The sequence below is a fragment of the Nerophis lumbriciformis genome, linkage group LG30 (assembly GCF_033978685.3).
Source record: "Nerophis lumbriciformis linkage group LG30, RoL_Nlum_v2.1, whole genome shotgun sequence".
In the NCBI taxonomy this organism is placed as follows: domain Eukaryota; kingdom Metazoa; phylum Chordata; class Actinopteri; order Syngnathiformes; family Syngnathidae; genus Nerophis; species Nerophis lumbriciformis.
In genome coordinates, this window is record NC_084577.2 from 3,141,176 (window position 1) to 3,168,157 (window position 26,982).

At 38.8% G+C, this 26,982-nt stretch overlaps 1 protein-coding gene across 1 annotated transcript in view; it reads left to right on the plus strand.

The window, feature by feature from the left end:
- Positions 1-26,982, plus strand: part of LOC133572578 (calsyntenin-2-like) — an 839,649-nt gene that overhangs the window by 776,149 nt on the left and 36,518 nt on the right. Inside the window, exon 12 of the mRNA XM_061925391.2 lies at positions 2,233-2,444. Coding sequence (XP_061781375.2) covers positions 2,233-2,444 — 212 coding nt within the window. The remainder of the gene's footprint in view (positions 1-2,232; positions 2,445-26,982) is intronic.

Below are 26,982 nucleotides of genomic sequence, written 5' to 3' on the forward strand. Positions count from 1 at the left end.
GGACGTGACTAGGATGGTAGAAGGTGGGGATTGAACCCCAGTAACCAGCAACCCTCCGATTGCTGGCACGGCCACTCTACCAACTTCGCCACGCCGTCCCCTTATGAAGCGTAAAATACCACAACGGAGACTCTGGACTGTTGCACAACTTAAGCTGTACATCAAGCAAGAATGGGAAATAATTCCACCTGAAAAGCTTCAAAAATTGGTCTCCTCAGTTCCCAAACGTTTACTGAGTGTTGTTAAAAGGAAAGGCCATGTAACACAGTGGTAAAAATTCCCCAACAAAAATGCCAACTTTTTTGCAATGTGTTGCTGCCATTAAATTCTAAGCTAATGATTAAGTTTCTCAGTTCGAACATTAAATATCTTATCTTTGCAGTCTATTCAATTGAATATAAGTTGAAAAGGATTTACAAATCATTCTTTATTAATTAATTTATTATTAATATTAATTCTAAATGTTTTTATTTACAATTTACACAACGTGCCAACTTCACTGGTTTTTGTCTGTTGCCAGAGCTCATAGTCCTGCCTTGTTTACTTTCCCATTGCTAGGCATACTGAGCGTTACACACCAGCCTCTGTTTGGTGATTAGGACACACCTGCTGCCAATCCCAATCATGCCCGCTTCACCCTACTTTCCTTGCAGGATTCTTGTTCGCCACTGGTTACAGTTACGTTAGCACCAGCTTTTTGCTATTGGAGTTTTGTTTTCTGACACTACTACCTTATTTGATATTCATGCTAAGCTAAGTTTGCTTGGGCTTTCCCGTGCCTCTGCGAGCGACACGCTGTTTTGTTTTGTTTTTTAAATTTTGCCTTGTATTTGGAATTAAAAGACTCCTGGTAACACAACCATCGCAACAATCCGACCAGAGCGTAACACCATGGTTGGAAAAACAAAGTTATGTCAACCTCTAGCTATAAGCTAACCAGATGTTTTGCTCGTATCTTACAGGGTTTACTGTGACATTTCCTATGCTAACTTGTGGGAGGGATGCTCCAATTAACTGGTTCCAGAACCAGTTTTATAGAGAGTGATTCAAGTTTTACATGCAGAAAACAGTGTATAATGCATATGAATGCTGAATAAAATGGATAAATAAACTAGGGCGGTCAAAATTAACGAGTTAACTCACATGTTTAATCACAAAAAATATTGCATTTATCATATACACACTTAGATTCATTATGCAATTTATTTTGACAATACAAGCTCTTTTATTTTAACTGCTATATGGTCAGTAATCAGGTCAATGCATACATTAGCACAAAAATTAGTTGCTCGCTGGTAAATTTCACTCCAAATTACATCCTGTAAGAACTTTAGATACAACTGTTACCATATTTTGTAGAAATAAATGACATGACAGGATGACATTCTGACAATAAAATTGCATTTGTGCACAAATATCGGGGTCTTTTTTTAAGCAACTTTAAATTATGCAACCTGTGAGTAATCATGATTGTCCAAATTCCAAAATGCAATTAATCTGATTAAAAAAGCCCTAAAATAAATATTTCACATAACTTTTACCTTTATTGAAGATGGTGAAAATTGGAGAGCGGGGAGCCATGTGGACACGTACTTCAACAAGAGTTATTTCATGATTTTAAAAGTGTTTCTCGCCTTCTTTATTATAATGCGGTGTAATATATAATAACGGTGGTTTATTTTAACCGATTACAACGTGTTGGCTGGGCACTCGATTCCACGGCAAACAAATTAATTTGTTACATGCAATGTTTGACCATGCTATATAACTTAGACTTTATGCAAAAAGTTGGGCAAACAAAAACCGAATCATAAGAAAAATGTACTAAAAATCTTCATTGTGGTTACTAAACATTTCAGGAACATTTTAAAGTTAAAGTCCCAACTGTAGTCACACACACACTATGTGTGGTAAAAATATCCTCTGCATTTGACCCATCCCCATGTTCACCCCCTGGGAGGTGAGGGGAGCAGTGAGCAGCAGCGTGCACCGTGCTCAGGAATCATTATGGTGATTTAACCCCCAATTCCAACCCTTGATGCTGAGTGCCAAGCAGGGAGGTAATGGGTCTCATTTTTATAGTATTTGGCTCGGCCGGGGTTTGAAGTCACGACCTTCCAGTCTCAGGGCGGACACTAAGCAGTTTTAGACCCTCGATTGAGAAATAACCATAAAATGCATTGCTACAATGTTTCCTCCAATCACTGGTGCAGTGTTTTTCTTTTTCTGCAGGTGCTTCGGTGAGGACACTTGCATCACCATACCTGACATAGAGGCGGTCGTGATGGTGCTGCAGCCCAGCGAACCCAGGATAACCATCACTGGACTGAAACGACACAGTCTACCGGCTTCTGACCTCAGGGCTCCTGGCGGTGTTGCACTTTTCCAGGAGCTCCACATCATCAGCACAGTCACCAGAGTAGACGCTGCTGCACAACACACAGGTAAGATACTGTAAAATCAAATGCCACTTGCAAGAATAACAAAAGACTGTATCAGGGCTCCAAATTACGACTGTTTTGATATCACAATCATCAACAGTCTTGACGATTAGTCGACTTTCCTATTCAGTGGCTCTAATTTAGCCACCGGCTTTTAACATTCAGCTTGAAATATTTTAGGCATGTGCTAACTAACAACAATGACTACTTCATTCTGAAATACTTATTCAGTGTTGGCGCTAGGAATCTTCAGAAATGGGGTACCAGGGACCCCATCAAGTCATAAAAATGGGGTCCCACTTTTTTGTAACCATTTTGAAAACAAATGATAAACATATGCATTATCCTGTTATATCTCACACTCTAGGAAGAGGTTCCTCAGCCACCGAAGCAGAACCTCCAGGTTCTGTAACAGCTTCTTCCCTCAGGCCGTAAGGCTCTTGAACGCATCATAATTAAATTATCCCCTCAACTTCCCCCAAAATGGATTAACTCGCTGGAATACAAAAGACAATATAACATACATCCATAAACGTGGACGCATGTGAAAATATGCAATATATGTATCTGTACAGTAATCTATTTATTTATTTATATATATATATATGTATATATATTTATTTATTTTATATATATATTTATATATTATTTATATATATTTATTTATTTATTTATGCACCTTATTGCTATAATAAAAATAAAAAAAGGAAGTCTAAGTCTAAGCCTATATTGTGTTGAAAAAGGTTGTCATAAACGTAACTTAATTCATTAAAAAATAACACAAAAGAAAACAAATGCTGTATTTGTGATCGATAAAACTTTCCGCGAATCAAACGTTAAGAAACTGTACCGGAAAGTGCATTACTTTGAAGTCGACCAATAATATAGATAAAGTTCCTTGGGTGAATAATGTAAACTCACTACACCGGTATGTTTTAGCTCCTTCATGGCGAGTTTACTGACAGATATAAATAAGAACTTTACACTACTTTATATTAGAAATGGCAGTAAAACATTTACTACTAAAACATTTTGATAGATTTTTGAGCGCCGTGTGTAATGTTCTATATTTTCAATGGAGCATTTAAAATGTTGGTGTTGTTTACTTGAGACTTATCTCTTATGTTTGATAGCCATCTACTGGTCACACTTATAATAACACCCAGTACCAAATAAAATAGTGTAGCATCCCGGAAGAGTTGGTCCTGCAGGGAATTCTGGGTATTTATTCTGTTGTGTTTATGTTGTGTTGCGGTGCAAATATTCTCCCGAAATGTGTTTGTCATTGTTGTTTAGTGTGGTTTCACAATATGGCACATGTTTATGACAGTGTTGGCGTCGTTTATACTGCCACCGTTAGTGTGACATGTATGGCTGTTGATTAAGAATGCCCTTCTTTCAAATATACATGGGATGTTTAAAATCAATATTATCATTAAAATTGGCTATGATAATACAGAATGACGGTTTTTCTTGACATCTTCAATTTAAGACCATTTTCACCCCCTGCAACGCTTCATAAGCATTGAGATGGTTAAGCTCAATCTTATAGTCTGGAAGATACGGTTAACGAAACGCGCCGTAATCGGTAAAAAAAAAAAAGAGTTGGTACTGCAGGGAATTCTGGGTATTTGTTCTGTTGTGTTTATGTTGTGTTGCGGTGCAAATATTCTCCCGAAATGTGTTATGACAGTGTTGACGTCGTTTATACGGCCACCCTTAGCGTGACATGTATGGCTGTCGAGTAAGAATGTCCTTCTTTCAGTTACACATGGGATGTTTAAAATCATCCCATGTATAAACTTCCGGAATTTCGCGTCCTTTCTGAATTCAATGCGTAAAAAGACACAAAAAGTGTGTTAACGCCAACACTGCTTATTTATACTGTAACTGTGCTGCTCAATAGGCTGCTACAAAAATAGGAATAACTACTACGCTTTTGTCGATTTAAAAGAAAAGGAAGGCAAGGTGCTGATAAACCCAGTCTTTGGTTTTATGAAAACAAATGACAGTCAAAATAGCAGCAATATAAACAAAATTATGCAGAGTGGTGTCTGTTTGAAAGAAGATCAGATTAAGTGAAGTAAAGACAATTGGATGATTTGTAGCAAGGTGCAGTTGTTGCCACCAGGCTACGCCCATTATGAATAGGTAGGAATGGATACTGCATACTTGCCAACCCTCTCGATTTTCCCGGGAGACTCCCGAATTTCAGTGCCCCTCCCGAAAATCTCCCGGGGCAACCATTCTCCCGAATTTCTCCCGATTTCCACCCGGACAACAATATTGGGGGCGTGCCTTAAAGGCGCGGTCTTTAGCGTCCTCTCTCACCTGAAAATGAGACTATTATATATGTCTCCGTTATCCATATTTACTTACCGTATTTTTCGGACTATAAGTCGCAGTTTTTTTCATAGTTTGGCCGGGCTCCAGTGCGATTTATATACCGTATTTTCCGCACTATAAGGCGCACCGGATTATTAGCCGCACCTTCTATGAATTACATATTTCATAATTTTGTCCACCAATAAGCCGCCCCGGACTATAAGCCGCGCCTACGCTGCGCTAAAGTGAATGTCAAAAAAACGCTGCGCTAAAGTAAATGTCAAAAAAACAGTCAGATAGTTCAGTCAAACTTTAATAATATATTGAAAACCAGCGTTCTAACAACTCTGTCCCAAAATGTGCGCAAATGTGCAATCACAAACATAGTAAAATTCAAAATGGTGTAGAGCAAAAGCAACATAATGTTGCTCGAACGTTAATGTCACAACACACAAAATAAACATAGCGCTCACCTTCTGAAGTTATTCTTCATTCGTAAATCCTTCGAATTCTTCGTCTTCGGTGTCCGAATTGAAAAGTTGCGCAAGCGTGGGATCCAAAAATGGCCGGCTCCGTCTCGTCGAAGTCATCGGATTCAGTGTCGCTGTTGTTGTGCAGCAGTTCTGTGAATCCTGCCTTCCGGAAAGCTCGGACCACAGTTGTGACCGAAATATCTGCCCAGGCATTTACGATCCACTGGCAAATGTTGGCGTATGTCGTCCGGCGCTGTTTGCCCGTCTTAGTGAAGGTGTGTTCGCCTTCGGAGCTGTGTGAAAAAAGCCACCCGGCCTCTTCGCGTAAACTTCCCTTAACCACTCGCTCATCTTTTCTTCATCCATCCATCCCTTCGAGTTAGCTTTTATGATGACGCCGGCTGGAAAGGTCTCTTTTGGCAAGGTCTTCCTTTTGAATATCACCATGGGTGGAAGTTAGCATGGCAAGCTAGAACCACAGTGAAGGATGACTTCTCATTCCCTGTGGTGCGAATATTCACCGTACGTGCTCCCGTTCCACAGTGCGGTTCACAGGAATATCAGTTGCTGTGAAATACGGTAGTAATCCGTGTGCGGATGGAGAGATTGCGTCTTTTTATGAACCGGATCCTTGTCGCTTTGTAGGAGCCATTTTGTGGTCTTTACAGATGTAAACAGGAAATGAAACGTACGGTGATATCCGCGCGTTTTTTCTTCTTCTTCCGGGGGCGGGTGGTTGCTTACAGTAGAAGAAGAAGCGCTTCCTGTTCTATGGGGGCGGGTGCTTTCCTTGGCGGTTGCTTGCGTAGAAGAAGAAGCGCTTCCTGTTCTACCGGGAAAAAAGATGGCGGCTGTTTACCGAAGTTGCGAGATCGAAACTTTATGAAAATGAATCGTAATAAAGCGCACCGGGTTATAAGGCGCACTGTCAGCTTTTGAGAAAAATTGTGGTTTTTAGGTGCGCCTTATAGTGCGGAAAATACGGTATGTTTTTTTCCTTCTTTATTATGCATTTTCGTCAGGTGCGACTTATACTCCGGTGCGACTTATACTCCGAAAAATACGGTACTTAATCCTCTTCGTCCCTGACGGGACATAAGGCTTCGACGATCTGCCTCCATCTGGACCTGTCTTGAGCAACATGCTGTGCCTCCGTTATCCATAGGTTTATTTATAATCCATAAAGTAGGCAGGCACGGAGCTTTTTCTCAGCGTGTGTTTATTCCAGCCGGCATGTTAATACACTGACACACAACATCCGGATTCCCATCATGCATTGCTTCAAAACTACGGCAAGTAGTAATGTCCAAAAACATAACAGAGACGAAGCAGAAGAACGAAGACGAGACAGTCATGGCGACGACGAGTAAGAAGAAGAAGTACGCTTGCAAGTTCCAAAATGATTGGAATAAATAATTTCAGTTCATCCAGAACAGCTCGAAGGGGAAGGGGTATGCTGCCTGCAAATTTTTTAGATCAGACTTCTCCATTGAACACGGTGGCCGAACGGATATACTCATTCATGAACGGATTATTTATATATATATATATATATATATATATATATATATATATATATATATATATATATATAAGAAATACTTGAGAGTATATCCCCCCACACACCACCACCTCAACCCCCACCATCTCTCGAATTCGGAGGTCTCAAGGTTGGCAAGTATGGGATACTGACCCATAGGCCACTTCAAATTGACATCATCATCATGAGTACAAATTAGGTTCAAGATCTGATTTATGGAGCCGTGTGATTAACAGTTCGTGTTTTGTGGCGAACATCAGATCAAAGTTTGGCGCAATGCAACGCCCACATCCTAACTCCCAGATAACTGATATTGCCAATTTATCATCATCCATCGGTTTAGTATCTGTGTCTGATCAGTTTAAGCGCAGAAATGACAGATTGGTGATGGCAAAGGGCAGTTTTCCGCCCGCTACGGATAGATACGAACAGGTACTGACCGATCATCATCAATTCTGCCAGTTAGGATGAAGATCTGAATTTGTGGAGCTGAGTTATTAACGTTTTGTGTTTTGTGGCGAACCATCAGATCTAAGTTTGGCGCCATGCCACGCCTGCATTTTTGATGTAGGCAAATTCATCATCGCCTATATGTTTAGTATCTGTCCTCTTAAAGGGGAACATTATCACAATTTCAGAAGGGTTAAAACCATTAAAAATCAGTTCCCAGTGGCTTATTTTATTTTTCGAAGTTTTTTGCAAAATTTTACCCATCACGCAATATCCCTAAAAAAAGCTTCAAAGTGCCTGATTTTAACCATCGTTACATACACCCGTCCATTTTCCTGTGACGTCACATAGTGATGCCGATACAAACAAACATGGCGGATAGAACAGCAAGGTATAGCGACATTAGCTCGGATTCAGACTCGGATTTCAGCGGCTTAAGCGATTCAACAGATTACGCATGTATTGAAGCGGATGGTTGTAGTGTGGAGGCAGGTAGCGAAAACGAAATTGAAGAAGAAACTGAAGCTATTGAGCCATATCGGTTGGAACCGTATGCAAGCGAAACCGACAAAAACGACACGACAGCCAGCGACACGGGAGAAAGCGAGGACAAATTCGGCGATCGCCTTCTAACCAACGATTGGTATGTGTTTGTTTGGCATTAAAGGAAACTAACAACTATGAACTAGGTTTACAGCATATGAAATACATTTGGCAACAACATGCACTTTGAGAGTGCAGACAGCCCAGTTTTCATCAATTAATATATTCTGTAGACATACCCTCATCCGCTCTCTTTTCCTGGGGGTCTGGCGGCAGATTTCTTTGACTTTATCGTTGGAAATGCATCTGCTTTGAGTGTCGCAGGATATCCACACATTCTTGCCATCTGTGTCGTAGCATAGCTTTCGTCGGTAAAGTGTGCGGAACAAACGTCCAATTTCTTGCCACTTTCGCATCTTTGGGCCACTGGTGCAACTTGAATCCGTCCCTGTTCGTGTTGTTACACCCTCCGACAACACACCGACAAGGCATGATGTCTCCAAGGTACGGAAAACAGTCGAAAAAACGGAAAATAACAGAGCTGATTTGACTCTGTGTTTGAGAAAAAGGCGGATTGCTTCCCGATGTGACGTCACGTTGTGACATCATCGCTCCGAGAGCGAATAATAGAAAGGCGTTTAATTCGCCAAAATTCCCCCATTTAGAGTTCGGAAATCGGTTAAAAAAATATATGGTCTTTTTTCTGCAACATCAAGGTATATATTGACGCTTACATAGGTCTGGTGATAATGTTCCCCTTTAACCATGACTCATTTAATCAGAGTCCATAGGAAGAGTTTGTTAAAGTACGACAAAATGGCCGACATTCTGTTCGTTTTCAGGTATGGGTTCTTGAGACCTTTCCGTTTTTTTTGTGTCGATACGTGAAACTGGTGGGAGAGGCAAATTATTACTCATTTTAAAGGTGGCGCTAAAGAGACAATTTTAAAAAGCTATCTAGCTTCCTTAAAAATAAAATCTTGTGATGTTGCCGTGTTTAGAAACCTGGAACATAAGTGCATAGACACAGTTTAGCTGGCGGACTTTCGCTAAAATGACAGTCAAAGCTATGTTTCACATAACTTAGCTAGCTAGCTAATAAGCTAACTATCTTACCGAGGAGTCAGAGACCACATCTTCCAGATGTCTGACATCCCTCTGCCTTTAATAGTCCCGCATCACAGACCTACTGGCGTGAAAGGTAAGCTCTGCTTTGCAAACTGAGCAAGTTATATCTCTTAGGTTACATGTTTGGGTTGAAGCGCTCCCATACTTTTGCTGTTTTCACTCGTTCACTCCGTTTCGGAAAACACAAGCGATGACGTCACATACTATTTTTTTACAAAATGAATTGTTTTTGTGACAAACGTCAACATAGATCTTTCTCAACAACGTAAAGGTGTATTGTTGTAGTTATATAATTATGCCAACATTTGCCAAGGCTAAATAATCTTAAACATTGCTGTCTGACTGGACTTCATCCAAAACATGTCAACAAATGTAGCTTACTACTTTAGAGATGTCCGATATTATCGGAAATTATCGGTATCGTTTTATTTTATTATCGGTATCGTTTTTTTTTTTTTGTTTGTTTGTTTAATTTTATTAAATCAACATAAAAAACACAAGATACACTTACAATTAGTGCACCAACCCAAAAAACCTCCCTCCCCCATTTACACTCATTCACACTCATTCACACAAAAGGGTTGTTTCTTTCTGTTATTAATATTCTGGTTCCTACATTATATATCAATATATATCAATACAGTCTGCAAGGGATACAGTCCGTAAGCACACATGATTGTGTGTGCTGCTGGTCCACTAATAGTACTAACCTTTAACAGTTAATTTTACTCATTTTCATTCATTACTAGTTTCTATGTAACTGTTTTATATTGTTTTACTTTCTTTTTTATTCAAAAAAATGTTTTTAATTTATTTATCTTATTTTATGTTTATAAAAACATTTTAAAAGTACCTTATCTTCACCATACCTGGTTGTCCAAATTAGGCATAATAATGTGTTAATTCCACGACTGTATATATCGGTTGATATCGATATCGGTAATTAAAGAGTTGGACAATATCGGAATATCGGATATCGGCAAAAAGCCATTATCGGACATCCCTACTTACTACCACCATGTGTAAATGTGGAGTGAATTAAAGGTGGGTTCTCAGTTCTCTGTGAAGCCCTTTGAGTGTCTAAAAAAAGCGTTATATAAATCTAATCCATTATTATTAGTGTTATTATCTGCAAGTATCCACTCCAAACCCGTAGGTGTACAACCACCTGCTTAGTACCATATGACTTAGTCCCAGTGTAAGCGGAGTCTTATGGTGGAAAGTAAAAGTAAAGATTTATATTCTCTCTTACAGTTCATCATCACACGTTCCGCCCTGCTACACTTTCAAGGGAGTCGGTATGACTATGATATAGTTGGTAAATACCCTTTTTGACAAACACCATCATGCTTTTTGTACTTGGCAGCAGAAATGACCAAAATCATTCAGTAGACCTCTGGGGGGGGGGGAAAGTAAAAAATAAAATAAAATACTTGAGCGCCCATCTGTTTGCTAGTTGCTTTGTGACAAATTGACAAATAGATATTGCCCTTATGATTCTGAGTGTGGGCAATTCTCCACACCTTATTTAGACCACAATTAAGGCCTGGCACCCGTTTAGTACAAACTGGGTTTTGTTTTTTTATGTTACCATTTTTGCCTGATTTTGGTATTTGTATCTGTTATACTACTCATTATTTTACTTTGTCAAAAAAAAATATTGTGCCATGTGTCATTTAAATTTTTTTTTATAGTGGTTACCTTTGCACCACACTGGATGAGAACATATGCAATCTTGCCAAATAGAAGGTCACACACTCTAATATTGTACTGGTGCTTTTATTGGCTTTCTGCAATGTCACAATTTATTTCTGACCACATTTGCTTTTATTTTTCTCCACCATATTGATGACGCGAGCTACGCACCACGCTGCAAAGTCTTCTCGAAAAAAAATTCCAAGACTCTGATTTGGGTTTAGGTCTGGACTATGTGGTGTATGATCCCTGAACCGCTCTTTTACAGTTTGAGTCCAATGGATCCTGCCTTTGCAATCTTGGAATATGCCCTTACCATCAAGGACGAAAAAAGTCTATTGATAAAATAACTTGGTCATTCAGTACCGTATATTTCCGGGCTGTAGAGTGCACCGGTTTTTAAGCCACACCCACCACATTTTTGAAGAGATAAAAATGTTTAAATATGTCATCCGCACCGGACCATAAGCCGCAGATATAAACCGGTACAAAAGATTTGTAAATGTTTATTTACATACCTTCATTGTTTCCAAACAGTACCTGTCACACGGCAGTAAAACGGCTTATCAAACAAAACAGAAGTCATTGTTCAAGTCATTGTTCTCCAATCAGCTAAACAGACTCAATAACTCCACGATGACGTTTTGGTGAATTTACGAAACTGAAACAATGCAAAAAGAATGCCATTGTAAATGAATAATACTAACACAGACACTCTTTTAGCATATTCGCTAATGCTAATGACGTTAGCTAGATTACAATACGATAGCACGTACAAATATGCATGAAAACACTCCTACACACATGAGACGGTTTAGTAAGTATGAATTGCTTTAGTTATATTGTGAAACTTACAAACGTTGCTTGGAGTGATGAAGAGTCCTTTCGAGCAGAAACGCTATGGACAGTTTTACTCCCGGTTCAAAGCAGAAACAGGAAGTACATTTTCAACGGGCAGCACCTGCAGTGAGCGAACCCATCCAAAATATGGTGCTATAGCACAAACAATAACACACCTTTTCAGTGTCTCAGTCAACTTACGTGAAAACTAGAGATGTCCGATAATGGCTTTTTTGCCAATATTCCGATATTGTCCAACTCTTAATTACTGATTCCGATATCAACCGATACCGATACATACAGTCGTGGAATTAACACATTATTATGCCTAATTTTGTTGTGATGCCCCGCTGGATGCATTAAACAATGTAACAAGGTTTTCCAAAATAAATCAACTCAAGTTATGGAAAAAAATGCCAACATGGCACTGCCATATTTATTATTGAAGTCAGAAAGTGCTTTTTTTTTTTTTTTTTAACATGCCTCAAAACAGCAGCTTGGAATTTGGGACATGCTCTCCCTGAGAGAGCATGAGGAGGTGAGGTGGGCAGGGTTGAGGTGGGGGGGTAAGAGGTAGCGGGGGGTGTATATTGTAGCGTCACGTAAGAGTTAGTGCTGCAAGGGGTTCTGGGTATTTGTTCTGTTGTGTTTATGTTGTGTTATGGTGCGGATGTAATTCCCGAAATGTGTTTGTCATTCTTGTTTGGTGTGGGTTCACAGTGTGGCGCATATTTGTAACAGTGTTAAAGTTGTTTATACGGCCACCCTCAGTGTGACCTGTATGGCTGTTGACCAAGTATGCATGGTGTGTGTGAAAAGCCGTAGATATTATGTGATTGGGCCGGCACGCAAAGGCAGTGCCTTTAAGGTTTATTGGCGCTCTTACTGTACTTCTCCCTACGTCCGTGTACCACTCCGTACAGCGGCGTTTTAAAAAGTCATACATTTTACTTTTTGAAACAGATACCGATAATTTCCGATATCACATTTTAAAGCATTTATCGGCCGATAATATCGGCAGTCCGATATTATCGGACATCTCTAATGAAAACTATTAGTTTGAATCCGAAACATTATGGCCGTTAGCGAAGTAAATACATAAATTAGCCGCAGTGTTTTATAAGCCACCGGGTGCAAAGCGTAGGAAAAAAAGTAGCAGCTTATAATTTGGAAAAATACGGTATATTAAGGTGACGTCTAGGGATGGGTACATTTGACATTTGAATTGATACAGTACTGGGAATGGATACCGGTACTCAACACTACTTATTTGCGGTGCTTTTGTGTGTGTTCAAATGTGTTAATAAATGTTAATTTAAATAAAACTATTTATTTATTTAATATTCAACACTTAGCTGTGTTGGTTAGGTGTTATATTGTTTTCTTACATTCCTGTGTCTCATTTGCAAATACTATACTGTACTGCATTATACAGCAGACTTTACATGCAGGTAGTGTATGGACTTCGCCTGGCCAGGAAGTAGTATTTGCCATTAAGTCGAATGTGCCATTCGTCTTTTGTTGAGCCCTACAAAGTGTATGTACTGTACGTATTGTATTTATTTCATACTAGCTGTTTGATTGTAACGTGTGTCTTAGTTGTAGTTTTGATTATCCAATTAAAGGTGTTGAAATTGCCATGTAAAATCGCCAATGCCAATTGGTCGCATGACTATAGCAAATCCAGTATGAATTAGCATCGAGCTAGCGCATTTTGAACGGTGGAGCCTTACTATACTTTTAAGGGGCCTTCTTCTTGCTTTGTTGGCATGGAAAATTGTACCATTACCGAGAGGCAGTCCAACTGAGTCCACCTTGAGTGCTTGACTGCTTGTTTTTTTTTTGTTTTTTTTATTAAATCAACATAGAAAAAACACACGATACACTTTCAACTAGTGCATCAACCCCTCCCTCCCCCATTCACACTCATACACACCCACTCACACAAAAGGGATTGTTTCTTTCTGCTACCAATATTCTGGTTCCCACAACACTTCTGCAAGGGACACGGTCCCTGAAGCACACTTGATTGTATGTGCTGCTGGTCCACTAACATTTTCATTTAATTACTTTTTTTTTTTCCATGTAATTATTCTTATATTGTTTTACTTTCTTTTTTATCCAAGAAAATATTTATTTATCCTATCTAAAAAAAATTTTTTTAAAAAAGGACCTTATCTTCACCAGACTCGGTTGGAAATGAAGTTAGATTTGTTTAAAGGGTTTTTAAAACCAGGTCCAGTCCAGATAATGTCCAAGTCGGGTTCAGCAACACACACCTTCATTCATGTTTACTGAAAAAAAAAAAAAAAAAAGAAAAAAAAAAAAATTACCGTATTTTCCGCACTATAAGGCGCACCTAAAAACCACAAATTTTCTCAAAAGCTGACAGTGCGCCTTATAACCCGGTGCGCTTTATATATGGATAAATATTAAGATTCATTTTCATAAAGTTTAGGTCTCGCAACTACGGTAAACAGCCGCCATCTTTTTTCCCCGTAGAAGAAGCGCGCGGTGCATGCTGGGATATGTGACGTTTCATTTCCATTTGTGTGTTTATGTAAAGACCCCAAAATGGCTCCTATTAAGTGTGTTGTCTGTCTAATTATAAATAATGCAGACGAGGCGTGTTAACTGAGTTCTCAACGTTTACTCACAGCGTGCTAACTGCCAGCATACAACGCTTCTCAGGGCTACCGCGCATGCTCGTAACTATCGTTGCATGCTGGGTAGTGTAGTTGTTATATTTGCTAGCTCATAACAGCACATTGAGAGACACGCTTACGCGCTTAATTCAATACTCGCCGTCATTCCGGGTGGATTGACAAAAGACCTCCAGCCGCTAGATATTGGTGTCAACAGGGCATTCGAAGCTAGACTGCTAACTGCGTGGGAACAATGGATGACAGAAGGCGAACACACCTTCACTAAGACGAGGAGGCAGCGCCAGACGACGCCAACATCTGCCAGTGGATCGTAAATTTGCCCAACTTTTCACTTCGGACACCGAAGACAAAGGATTTACGAATGAAGAATAACTTCAGAAAGTGAGCGCTATGTTTATTTTGTGTGTTGTGACATTAACGTTCGAGCAACATTATGTTGCTATTGCTCTGCACTATTTTGAATTTTACTATGTTTGTGATTGCACATTTGCGTACATTTTGGGAGTGAACAGAGTTGTTAGAACGCTGGTTTTTAATATATTATTAAAGTTTGACTGACCTATCTGACTGTTTTTTTGACATTCCCTTTAGCGCAGCGTAGGCGCGGCTTATAGTCCGGGGCGGCTTATTGGTGGACAAAGTTATGAAATATGCCATTCATTGAAGGTGCGGCTAATAATCCGGTGCGCCTTATAGTGCGGAAAATACGGTATGTACAGTCTTGACTGCTTGTTTCCCGGCCATAAACCCGTTTAATTTGACGTAAATCGGTACGCGGTTGTACCAACGGACTTCAGAAGGTACCTATAAAAGTGCCAAAATCTTTACCCAACCCTTGTAACGACATTCCTTGGGACACTTTAAGCAATCCCAACCCTGTTTGCTTACTTAAATCCAGGTTATGGTCTTTGTTTTTTGGCCAGCTGTGCATCGTAACTGTTTTTTTTTTTAGCTTCAACTCCAGGGAAGAGCCCTCATTTCTCCAGCTGTAAAATGTAGTTTAAGCTAAAGTATTTGTCGTAAAGAAACGCTCACATAGCCATTTTGTGCAGTGAGGCTTTCTGGCCGCCCAGGTCTTGTAGACCCTCTCACGTACTAATTGTGTACTGATGTCCCTGTAGCTTTAGACCTGAACCTTGGCGTCAGTCAACGAAACCATGGACAAAAGAGTATTTAAAAATTGTCTTGTCCCTGACCACCGTGGCAGGAACATCCCAACTCGGCTTGGCCCCGCAGCTAATTAGGGGGAGATTAGAGCCAGGGAGGTTTGAGCCCTCCATTGCGAATAATGCAGGGAAGGAAGCGGAGCAGTGCTTTCGGATGTTGGAGGAGTTCTTTCCCTCTGTGAAATAGAGACGGCAGCTGGGAGAAGTGATTAGCTGGAAGCTGCAGAAAAGAAACAGTTGGAAAGACAGCGACGGACGGATAGAGAACATGTGGGGGACGCACACAAGATGAAGTTCCCCTAATGAGATTTGAGAATTAAAGGATTTAAAATACATATTTTTATAGTCCATGCAATACATTTCTTTTAGATCGTCTTAATCATTCATTGTGCTTTTGGTTGCCTATCATTTCATTCATTTACTGACAACTCTCAGCTGCTTTATTCCCTCGGTCTATCTGTTATGGCTTAGTCTGATATTTTTTCCCAAGGCCGGTCAAAGTCTTCAAGTCATTTACTCACTCGTCATTAGGATTGGGAATCGAGCATCTAGGAACGAGCTCCTACGTTAACATTTTTAAACGATTCCTATTTCCGTTGCGCAGACATCACGTCTTTCAGCACATACACAATGTTGACATCTATAGTTATATTTTGATGAAGACGGGGAAAAACACGCTACTCGTAAACAAACATCAGTAGACGGCAAGTTAAATCATGAAATGCAACCTTACCTGATATTTAAACTAGACCCGTATTCTCTTTCATTGCATACAATTGTTGGAGCCAAACAAAGTCAATAGTACACACCAACTAAACAAAAAGAATAACTACCCATTGAAATTATTAGTTTTTTACCCTCAAGCTCCTCCTACTGTCCAGGGAATAATTTCCAGAATTTGTAAACATTAACAAAAACGACAAGAAAAAGCTTTTGAACATACAAAATTGCCGATCTAATCACTCTCGTAACGATCATTGGTATCAACACTAGGGATGATGTTTGATAAGAAATTATCGAGTTCGAGCCTATTATCGAATCCTCGTATCGAACCGATTCCTTATCGATTCTCTTATCGAGTCCAGATAGGTTGTTGTATATGGAAGAAAACACACAATATTTGGTTTAGCAAAAGCTCACTTTTATTATATAAGAAAAAAATGTAATCTAATAAATAAATAAATATTGACTGTTACCTCCCTAAAAAAATAAAATAAAATAAATAAATATTGACTGTTGTTACCCAAAGTACGTATATTAAGTGGGATTTTTCAGAAAAACAAACATATACAGTAACACAAAAACAACCTGTCTCTGTGATCACTATAGGTGTTTAAATAAGAATATAGTGTTAAATAAAATCAGTCCCTTGGGCACAAAACTGAAAATAATACAGCTCTCAAAAAAGTGCACTTCTGCTGCTATGTGACATAACTGTTTGTTATGATGCACTTTATTTCTTTATTGAAAGAAAATTCTATGAAGAGAAAAGTTGTTTGCAAATGTGGTTACAATGCTAAAAAATGAAAAGTTAAAGTTAAAAAAAGAAATACACTTTATTGAGTTAACATTATTTCTTTATAGGGGGAAAGATGTTATGAGCTAGGGCAGGGGTCGGCAACTCGCGGCTCTAGAGCCGCATGCGGCTCTTTAGCGCCGCCCTAGTGGCTCTCTGGAGCTTTTTCAAAAATGTATGAAAAATTGTTTTAATATGGTTTCCGTAGAAGGACAAACATGACGCAAACCTCCCTAATTGTTATAAAGGACACTGTTTATATTAAACATGCCTCACTGATTCGAGTATTTGGCGAGTGCCGTTTTGTCCTACTAATTTTGGTGGTCCTTGAACTCACCGTAGTTTGTTTACATATATAACTTTCTCCGACTTTCTAGGACGTGTTTTATGCCACTTCTTTTTCTGTCTCATTTTGTCCACCAAACTTTTAGTGTTGTACATGAATGCACAAAGGTGAGTTTTGTTGATGTTATTGACTTGTGTGGAGTGCTAATCAGACATATTTGGTCACTGCATGACTGCAAGCTAGTCGATGCTAACATGCTATTTAGGCTAGCTATATGTACATATTGCATCATTATGCCTCGTTTGTAGGTATATTTGAGGTCATTTAGTTTCCTTTAAGTCATCTTAATTCAATTTATATCTCATGACACACTATCTGTATGTAATATGGCTTTTAATTTTTTGCAGCTCCAGACAGATTTGTTTTTGTATTTTTGGTCCAATATGACTCTTTCAACATTTTGGGTTGCCGACCCCTGAGCTAGGGAATATAACAACTACACTACCCAGCATGCAACGGGAGTGACGAGCATGCGCGGTAGCCCCGAAAAGTGTTGTTGCATGTCTCACCCGGCAGCTAAGAATGAGGTTATGAGCACGCTGTGAAAGTAAACGTCAAGAACTCAGCCAACACGCCTCGTCTGCATTATTTATAATTAGACAGACAACACATATACAGTGGGATTTTGTTTTGTTTACAAGGAAATTAAAACAAAAATTAAAAAGGGAGATCATGTCATATATGTTGTGTATATATATGTATGTGCTGCGGTTGCTTTAAGAACGTTGCGACAGCTGCCGTAAAGGAGGTGCGTTGCTAGCCTGGTTGCTATGTTTCCGGTTGGTCGTAAAAGTGTTCGTCATGTATTTGTACCCTGCTCAAATCTCTCAGTGAAGTTACTCATTGGATTATACCTTTTGTTTTGAACTTTATTACACCTTGGAGCGCTTTTTCCGGTCCATTGTTTTTCCTGCTTTCGCTATCTGCGCCTAATGACTGAGCTACGTGACGTCATTTCTTGTGATGTCACACGGAGCATTTCTGGTCGGGACGGGATTCGTTTCCAGGGATTCGAATAAATAACCAACTCTTTTTCTTTACTATAGTGGTCTCGATAACGGGTACCGGTTCTCAAAAAGGGATTCGAGTACGAGGACTCGGTTCTTTTCTTATCGAACAACCGGGAAAATCGGTTTCGAGTATCATCCCTATTACCTGATCAAAAACGACGCTTATTCATCCGGGTGAGTCTTGAAGGCAATGTTCTTTGAGTCAGCCACACACAAAGCAGTTGTAGAACTCCATGCTTTTCCAAGTTTCCATCTGTTTTGTCGTGTAGAATGGCATCTGGAGCACACGAGAGTTTGATATGTTTGGGAACTCCACAGACTAATAATCCTTTATCACTCAACACATCCTTTTTTTTGATAAAGTATACGGAAGTTTTCCATTACACAGTTGGATTGTTTGCCAATATCTGCTTTTTGCAGGAATATAGCCTTTGTTGACCACCACTGGTTTTCACTTCCGGGAAGAAATAACTTGTCGGAATACAAGCAATACTTACCACAGAGGTGGCTAGCAGCTAATTGTATCCCCATACACCGTGCAGAGCCTCTCCTCTAAGTCTATAATCCTCCATTGAGGGGAATAAACTACATTTAGTATTATTATCACTGGACGAGGCTAAACATTACACACCGAGAAAAAGCAAGCAGGAGCTATCCACTAAATAACCCAAGAAAGTTAAAGTTAAAGTCCCAACGATAGTCACACACACACTAGGTGTGGGGAAATTATCCTCTGCATTTGACCCGTCCCCATGTTCACCCCCTGGGAGGTGAGGGGAGCAGTGAGCAGCAGCGGTGGCCGCGCTCAGGAATCATTTTGGTGATTTAACCCCCAATTGTAACCCTTGAGTGCCAATGGGTCCCATTTTATAGTCTTTGGTATAGTCCCATTGGTTTGAACTCAAGACCTTTCAGCCTCAGGGCGGACACTCTAACCACAAGGCCACAGAGCAGGTGGTTGATGCTTAACAAACTTTAAGAAGTGTAGATGGAAGTGCGTTACAGCAAAACGTAAACAATTATTAACAGGAAATTAACAAGTAAAATAATAGGAATCGAGAGAGTCGATAAAAGAAGAATAACTTTTGGTCTTTGCCAAACATACGCGTAAGAAGAAGGCTGATCGATCCATAAATCAGGAGTGTTGATACCAATGATCGTTACGAGAGTGATTAGATCGACAATTTTGTATGTCCAAAAGCTTTTTCTTGTCGTTTTTGATAATGTTTACAAATTCTGGAAATTATTCCCTCGACAGTAGGAGTTTGAGGGTAAAAAACTAACAATGGGTAGTTATTCTTTTTGTTTAGTTATTGTGTACTATTGACTTTGTTTGGCTCCAACAATTGTATGCAATGAAAGAGAATACGGAACTAGTTTAAATATTTTGTTTGTATTGCTATTCTGTCAGTAACACTCACCGTAAATGCATTTTAAAAAACTACAGTTACTACAGGACGATTTCACTCATTCGATATCGGGCAATTTCCATCCATTTTCTACTGCTTGTCCCTATCGGGTCGCGGGGGGTGCTGGAGCCTATCTCAGCTGCATTCGGGAGGAAGGTAGAGTACACCCTGGACAAGTCGCCACCTCATCGCAGGGCCATCGGGCAATTTAATTCATTGATATCGATATCGGAATTGACAGCATAAAATCTGATTGCAACATCCCAATCTCTAACACACAAACAAAGGTTATGTGTAAATGTATTTTTCATGAGGTTTTCAAAAATAAAGTGAAACTTGTGCAAAAGTCTACTCCTATGGAAATAAACTTCATAACATTTATAGGTGAATATCATGCAAAGGTTTGTTTATTCCATTAATATATTCACAAGGTGAAACTCATATATGACATAGGCTCATACAATGCAACTCAAGATTTTTAAGACTTCTTTTGATATAATTTTGATGACTATGGCTTACAGCTTATGAAAACCTCGATTTGGAAATAAAAGAAAAATAAGCCATTATCAAAATTATAACAAATTGACATACTGTATCTTACTTTGCATGCAATGAGTTTATATTGCATATTTGTTTCACATTTGAAGTTAAATTTCTGACATGAATTAACTGGAGCACGATATTCAAACATTTTGAGTTTCACCGGCATATTCAAGTTCTAAAGATTGATATTTACTGTAATAGTACTTGAAGTGTTATGTGTACAGGAGGAGGAGACGGCACAGACAACAAGGGCATAGTATTAAGCTCTATTTATTTATATATATATATGCTCTATATCAGTGGTTCTTAACCTGGGTTCGATCGAACCCTAGGTGTTCGGTGAGTCGGGCTCAGGGGTTCGGTGGAGGTCAAAACACACCCGACTCATCCTGTAAATAAAAACTTCTCCCTATCGGCGTATTACGAATACGGCAACAGCAGAAGTCACACTGATTTGCAGGTGTGTAATTTGTTGTGAGTTTATGCACTGTGTTGGTTTTGTTCTTTGAACAAGGTGATGTTCATGCACGGTTCATTTTGTGCACCAGTCAAAAAACATGGTAACACTTTAGTATGGGGAACATATTCACCATTAATTAGTTGCATATTAACATGCAAATTAGTAACATATTGGCTCTTAACTAGTCATTATTAAGTACTTATTAATGCCTTATTTGGCATGGCCTTATTATAACCCTAACCCTCTAACCCTGGCCCTAACCCTCTAACCCTAACCCAAACCAAATAACTCTAAATTAAGTCTTTGTTACTTAGAATATGTTCCCCATACTAAAGTGTTACCAAAAACATATAACTTTGTCTTGAGTTTGAAAAATAAAAACATTTTATTTTTCACTAAAGAAGGGTTCGGTAAATGCGCATATGAAACTGGTGGGGTTCGGTACTTCCAACAAGGTTAAGAACCACTGCTCTATATATATATAAATAACAAACAATAATATTAAACAAACAGGGGAATGGAGTGTGACTAAATACAACAGTGTATGGTGTGTGACTATGTGTGGTAATTAATTGCTTAGTGTTACCGTGAGTGTTGAGCGAGAGGCATGTCCAAAAGGGTAGGGCAGGCTTGTAGATCCGAGAGACAGGCAGGAAGTCGTGAGCGATTGAGAGGCGTCAAAAGGTCCGTATCCAGGCGGGAGGTCGAGATCCAAGAGGCAGCCAGAGAACCAGAGGAGAACACAGGGGAGGACGAGACACACTGCTCGTCACGCGGGAACAAAGGGTTGCTGCAAGATACGACAATGGGGACACGAGACCAATCCAACACGAAGAGGGAGAAACACAGAGAAAGAGTATATCATAGAGCTAGACAGGTTTGGCTTACTGTACAGGACAGGTAGCTACGTTCTGGCCCGGGATAGCAGGTTATGCAGGCTTATGAAGGCGGTCCTCTGATCAGCCGCAGGTGCGCTGATTGCTGGTGATTGATTGCAGTCGCTTGCTACCGCCGGACTGACACGCGCCTGGCGCGCTCCTGGAAGTGGGCTCCTGGAGGTGGGCTCATCAGAGCGCAAAAAAAGTGCGCATTGGAATGCGCCGGGGCCGTCACATGAAGCCTCTTAAAATAATCGCTATCAAGAATTGTTGGGAACCTGAATCAGAATCGTCCAAATTCAAACCCTACTCATGATTGTGCTCGATATGTGGACCTTATTGTGTCAGATGTTTTACTTTTGCTTCAAAAAGTATTTTTAAATATAGTATGACTTCTAATAGGGTCTCATCTTTCTTTCTTCCTGGAGGGTTGTATCCCCCTTATAGACCACATTATTATCTTTACACAGTGCCTGCATCTTTATAGCCATCTTATGTAGTGTGCATCCGTGTTCAGGGGATCAGTAGTTTTGGCCAATTTAAATAATCAAAAAAAAACATAATTTTGTATTTTTTGCAGTCCATGGTTTAAAGGGGTCTTATCATGATTTTGTTTCTATTTTCAAAATAATATATACTCTATTATAACATGTAATGATGGTTCTTTGGTCAAAAGTTTGCATAGATTCTGCTGTTAAGACCTATCTCGAAGCCAATTTTTGGCTGCCTTCAAAAACGGTTTGTTTTGAGTGTAAGATGCAAATGAAGCCCTCCTTACCACATCCCCCTCACACTGACTAGCCTTTCATCCCCGCCCCGGCAGCTTTGTTACTACAGTAGTTGTTTTCTGTTTTGTTTTGCTATGACCGTGTGGAATATAGACACCAGTGATCGCCACCACCCATCTCATTTTTACTTGAATTTCACCACAAAAGCAAACAAACAACAAAGCATTTTCCTTCTTTGGGTTTCATCATCAACATGATGTTGTAGCCCAGCCGGTTTTGCACAAATTTAAACATGTTTGGGGACATTTGTACCGTACAGTATATGGATGATATTCCAAATGGACCGTTTGGAGGAAGTAGGTAGGCAGACACGATTGTTTTATAAATATCTTATATATTATATATATATATTTATAAATTACTTCATTGTAGCGTTGTGTCTCGCTTTTTATTGATCTCTCTAAAGCTTTTGCCACTGTAGACCATGCTGATTTAAAACGCGGACTGTTTCTTATTGGACTGTCAGAATATATGCTCGCTTGGTTTTCAAATGATTTAACACAGTACCCAGGGTATTAAATAAGAGGTCCTTTGTTCTGAATGTATCACTGTTTATAAGGGAGTGCCTCTGGGATCTGTTTTGGGGCCCCTCTTATTTATTTTGTACATCAATGATCTCAAACAACATTTCTCTGATGCTAATATGCATTTTTATGCTGACAATACTAGTATTTATTGCTCTGGATCATCTCTTGAATAGGCTGTTAATTCCCAGCAGAAAGCTTACTTATTGACCTAAAACTATGCGTTAAAATGTAATATCGGAAATTATCGGTATCGTTTTTTTTATTATCGGTATGTTGTTTTTTTTTGTTGTTTTTTTCTTAAATTAAATCAACATAAAAAACACAAGATACACTTACAATTAGTGCACCAACCCAAAAAACCTCCCTCCCCCATTTACACTCATTCACACAAAAGGGTTGTTTCTTTCTGTTATTAATATTCTGGTTCCTACATTATATATCAATATATATCAATACAGTCTGCAAGGGATACAGTCCGTAAGCACACATTATTGTGCGTGCTGCTGGTCCACTAATAGCACTAACCTTAATATTACTAATTTTCATTAATTACTAGTTTCTATGTAACTGTTTTATATTGTTTTACTTTCTTTTTTATTCAAGAAAATGTTTTTAATTTATTTATCTTATTTTATACTTTTTTTTTAAAAGTACCTTATCTTTACCATACCTGGTTGTCCAAATTAGGCATAATAATGTGTTAATTCCACGACTGCATATATCGGTTGATATCGGTATCGGTAATTAAAGAGTTGGGCAATATCGGAATATCGGATATCGGCAAAAAGCCATTATCGGACATCCCTACTTAAAACTGGTTCTCAATACTGACAAGACAAAACTTATGCTGTTCTCCAAACATAGGCAGTGTCCACTCTTGAAGGGAATGCCATAGAAGTGGTACAGGAATATAAATACCTTGGTGACTCCCTCACTTTCAAACCTTTTATTGATAAACTGGTGAAGAAACTAAAACTTAAATTGTTTTTTTTTTGCCATAATAAGAGATGATTTTCTTTTGGTGTAAAAAGTGCCTTGTCTCTGCCACATTTGTATCTATGCTAGATTATGGTGATCTTTTTTAATGAATGCTACTCATTCCTGTCTTCAGATGGTGGGCTGTGTTCACCATGCTTCTTTGAGGTTCATCACAAACTGTAGAGCCATCACCACTGTGACTTGTACTCTCGGGTGGGATGGCCTTCTCTGTCCATTAGGAGACAGTGTCATTGGTACACTTTAATTTACAAGGCTCTTCTGGGACTATTGCCCGATTACATTTGTCCATTGATTACACAGAGAAGTAAGGACTCTTATGCACTGAGATCCGACGATCAGCTGTTGCTCTCTGTTCCTTTTGCTCGCACTGAGCTGGGGGAAAAAGCTTTTGTCTATGAAGCTCTTTGGGCTTGGAACATGTTATGAAGAGACTGGAAGATAACTGAATTTTTATCCTTAAATGCTTTTAAATCTAAACAGATAATTTGAAGCAGCCTCAGTTATCTGTAACTGCTTTACTTGATGCCAATCCTGTCATTTTAATGTGAATGTAATTGTATGTGTAACTTTGCTGCCCCTTGGTCAGGACTCCCTTGAAAAATAGTTTTTTTAATCTCAATAGGATTATTTTCCTGGTAAAATAAAAGTTAAATATACATATATATATATATATATGTATATATATATATATATAAAAGTTAAATACATAAATAAAAAAACATATATATATACATATATATATCTATTGATATATATATATGTATGTATATTAATAGATATATATGTATATACATATGTTTTTAATTTATTTATTTATTTAACTTTTATTTAACTTGTATTTATTATATATATATATTAATAGATATATATGTGTATATATGTTTTTTATTAATTTATTTAACTTTTATTTAACCAGGAAAATAATACTATATTTGCAGGCGGTATAGCTCGATTGGTAGAGCGGCCGTGCCAGCAACTTGAGGGTTCCAGGTTCGATCCTCGCTCCCACCATTCTAGTCACTGCCGTTGTGTCCTTTGGCAAGGCACTTTACCCACCTACTCCCAGTGCCACCCACACTGGTTTAAATGTAACTTAGATATTGGGTTTCACTATGTAAAGCGCTTTGAGTCACTAGAGAAAAGTGCTATATAAATATAATTCACTTCACATATATATATTTATATATATATATATTTATATATATATTAATATGTATACATATATATATATATATATATATATATATATATATATATTTATACATATATATATATATATATTTATACATATATATATATATATATATATATATATATACATATATATATATATATATATATATATACATATATATATATATATATATATATATATATATATATATATATATATATATATATATATATATATATATATATATATACATATATATATACATATATATATATATATATATATATATATATATATGTATGTGTGGGGAAAAAAATCACAAGACTACTTCATCTCTACAGGCCTGTTTCATGAGGGGGTTCCCTCAATCATCAGGAGACAAAAAAAAATAAAAATAAAAATCTCCTGATGATTGAGGGAACCCCCTCATGAAACAGGCCTGTAGAGATGAAGTAGTCTTGTGATTTTTTTCCCCACACATACATATATTGCGCTCTACTACGGTATCGAGCACTATTTTTTGGATAACCTTATTAAGACATATATATATATATATATATATATATATATATATATATATATATATATATATATATATATATATATAAATATATATATATATATATATATATATATATATATACACACAGATGGAGCCCTGACTGACCAGGCACTGCAAGAATGGTTTGTAGTACACTATATTGCCAAAAGTATTTGGCCACCCATACAAATGATCAGAATCAGGTGTCCTAATCACTTGGCCCGGCCACAGGTGTATAAAATCAAGCACTTAGGCATGGAGACTGTTTCTACAAACATTTGTGAAAGAATTGGCCGCTCTCAGGAGCTCAGTGATTGCCAGTGTGGAACTGTCATAGGATGCCACCTGTGCAACAAATCCAGTCGTGAAATGTCCTCACTCCTAAATATTCCAAAGTCAACTGTCGGCTTTATTATAAGAAAATGGAAGAGTTCAGGAACAACAGCAACTTAGCCGCGGAAGTGGTAGGCCACGTAAACTGACAGAGAGGGGTCAGGGGATGCTGACGCGCATAGTGCAAAGAGGTCGCCGACTTTCCGCACAGTCAGTTGCTACAGAGCTCCAAACTTCATGTGACCTTCCAATTAGCCCACGTACAGTACGCAGAGAGCTTCATGGAATGGGTTTCCATGGCCGAGCAGCTGCACCAGTGCACAAAGCAAGGTCCATAAAGACATGGATGACATAGTCTTTATGGACTGGCCTGAATCCAATAGAACACATTTGGGATGAATTAGAACGGAGACTGAGAGCCAGGGCTTCGCGACCAACATCAGTGTGTGATCTCACCAATGCGCTTTTGGAAGAATGGTCGACAATTCCTATTAACACACCATGAAACCTTGTGGACAGCCTTCACAGAAGAGTCAAAGCTGTAATAGCTGCAAAAGGTGGACCGACATCATATTGAACCCTATGGGTTAGGAATGGTATGTGAGTCAAGGCAGGTGACCAAATACGTTTGGCAATATAGTGTACCTGACAGTACCTGGGTTTTGCCAGGTGAAAGTCAGCGAGTATAGCAGGTATTGTTTACCGGTAAGGGCTACATAAAACATCACTAAAACTGGTTTGAAAATGAAAGCAAAAGTCAAATTTTTTACTGTTGTACTGCTGAAAAATACACACCTCACCGTGGTGCTGCCTGTCCTCAGTAGTAGCACATTAAGGGAATTAGTGCTGGTTTTGTCTTTCATCCGTGAAAGGAACTATTTTTGATCAGACTAGATGAAGGCTTGCCTCACGTTTAAAACTCTATTTTAGTATTCATGAGTTATACCTCACTCTCTCTCACAAAACCCAAATAGCCCTCAAAGAAAGCCAGTATTTACACAAAGTCTCTCATCCATCTGCTCCACTACACACATGCACGCACACGCACACGCACACACACAATACGGATACAGCTTCAGAGGCTGTTAAATGGGCATAGCTGCTTCACATCCTTGGGAGGGGGACGGTGAGGCGGAGAGCTGGGTCAGGATGCAAGTACTTAAGCGAGCAAGCTGAGAGAGCCAGCAATTG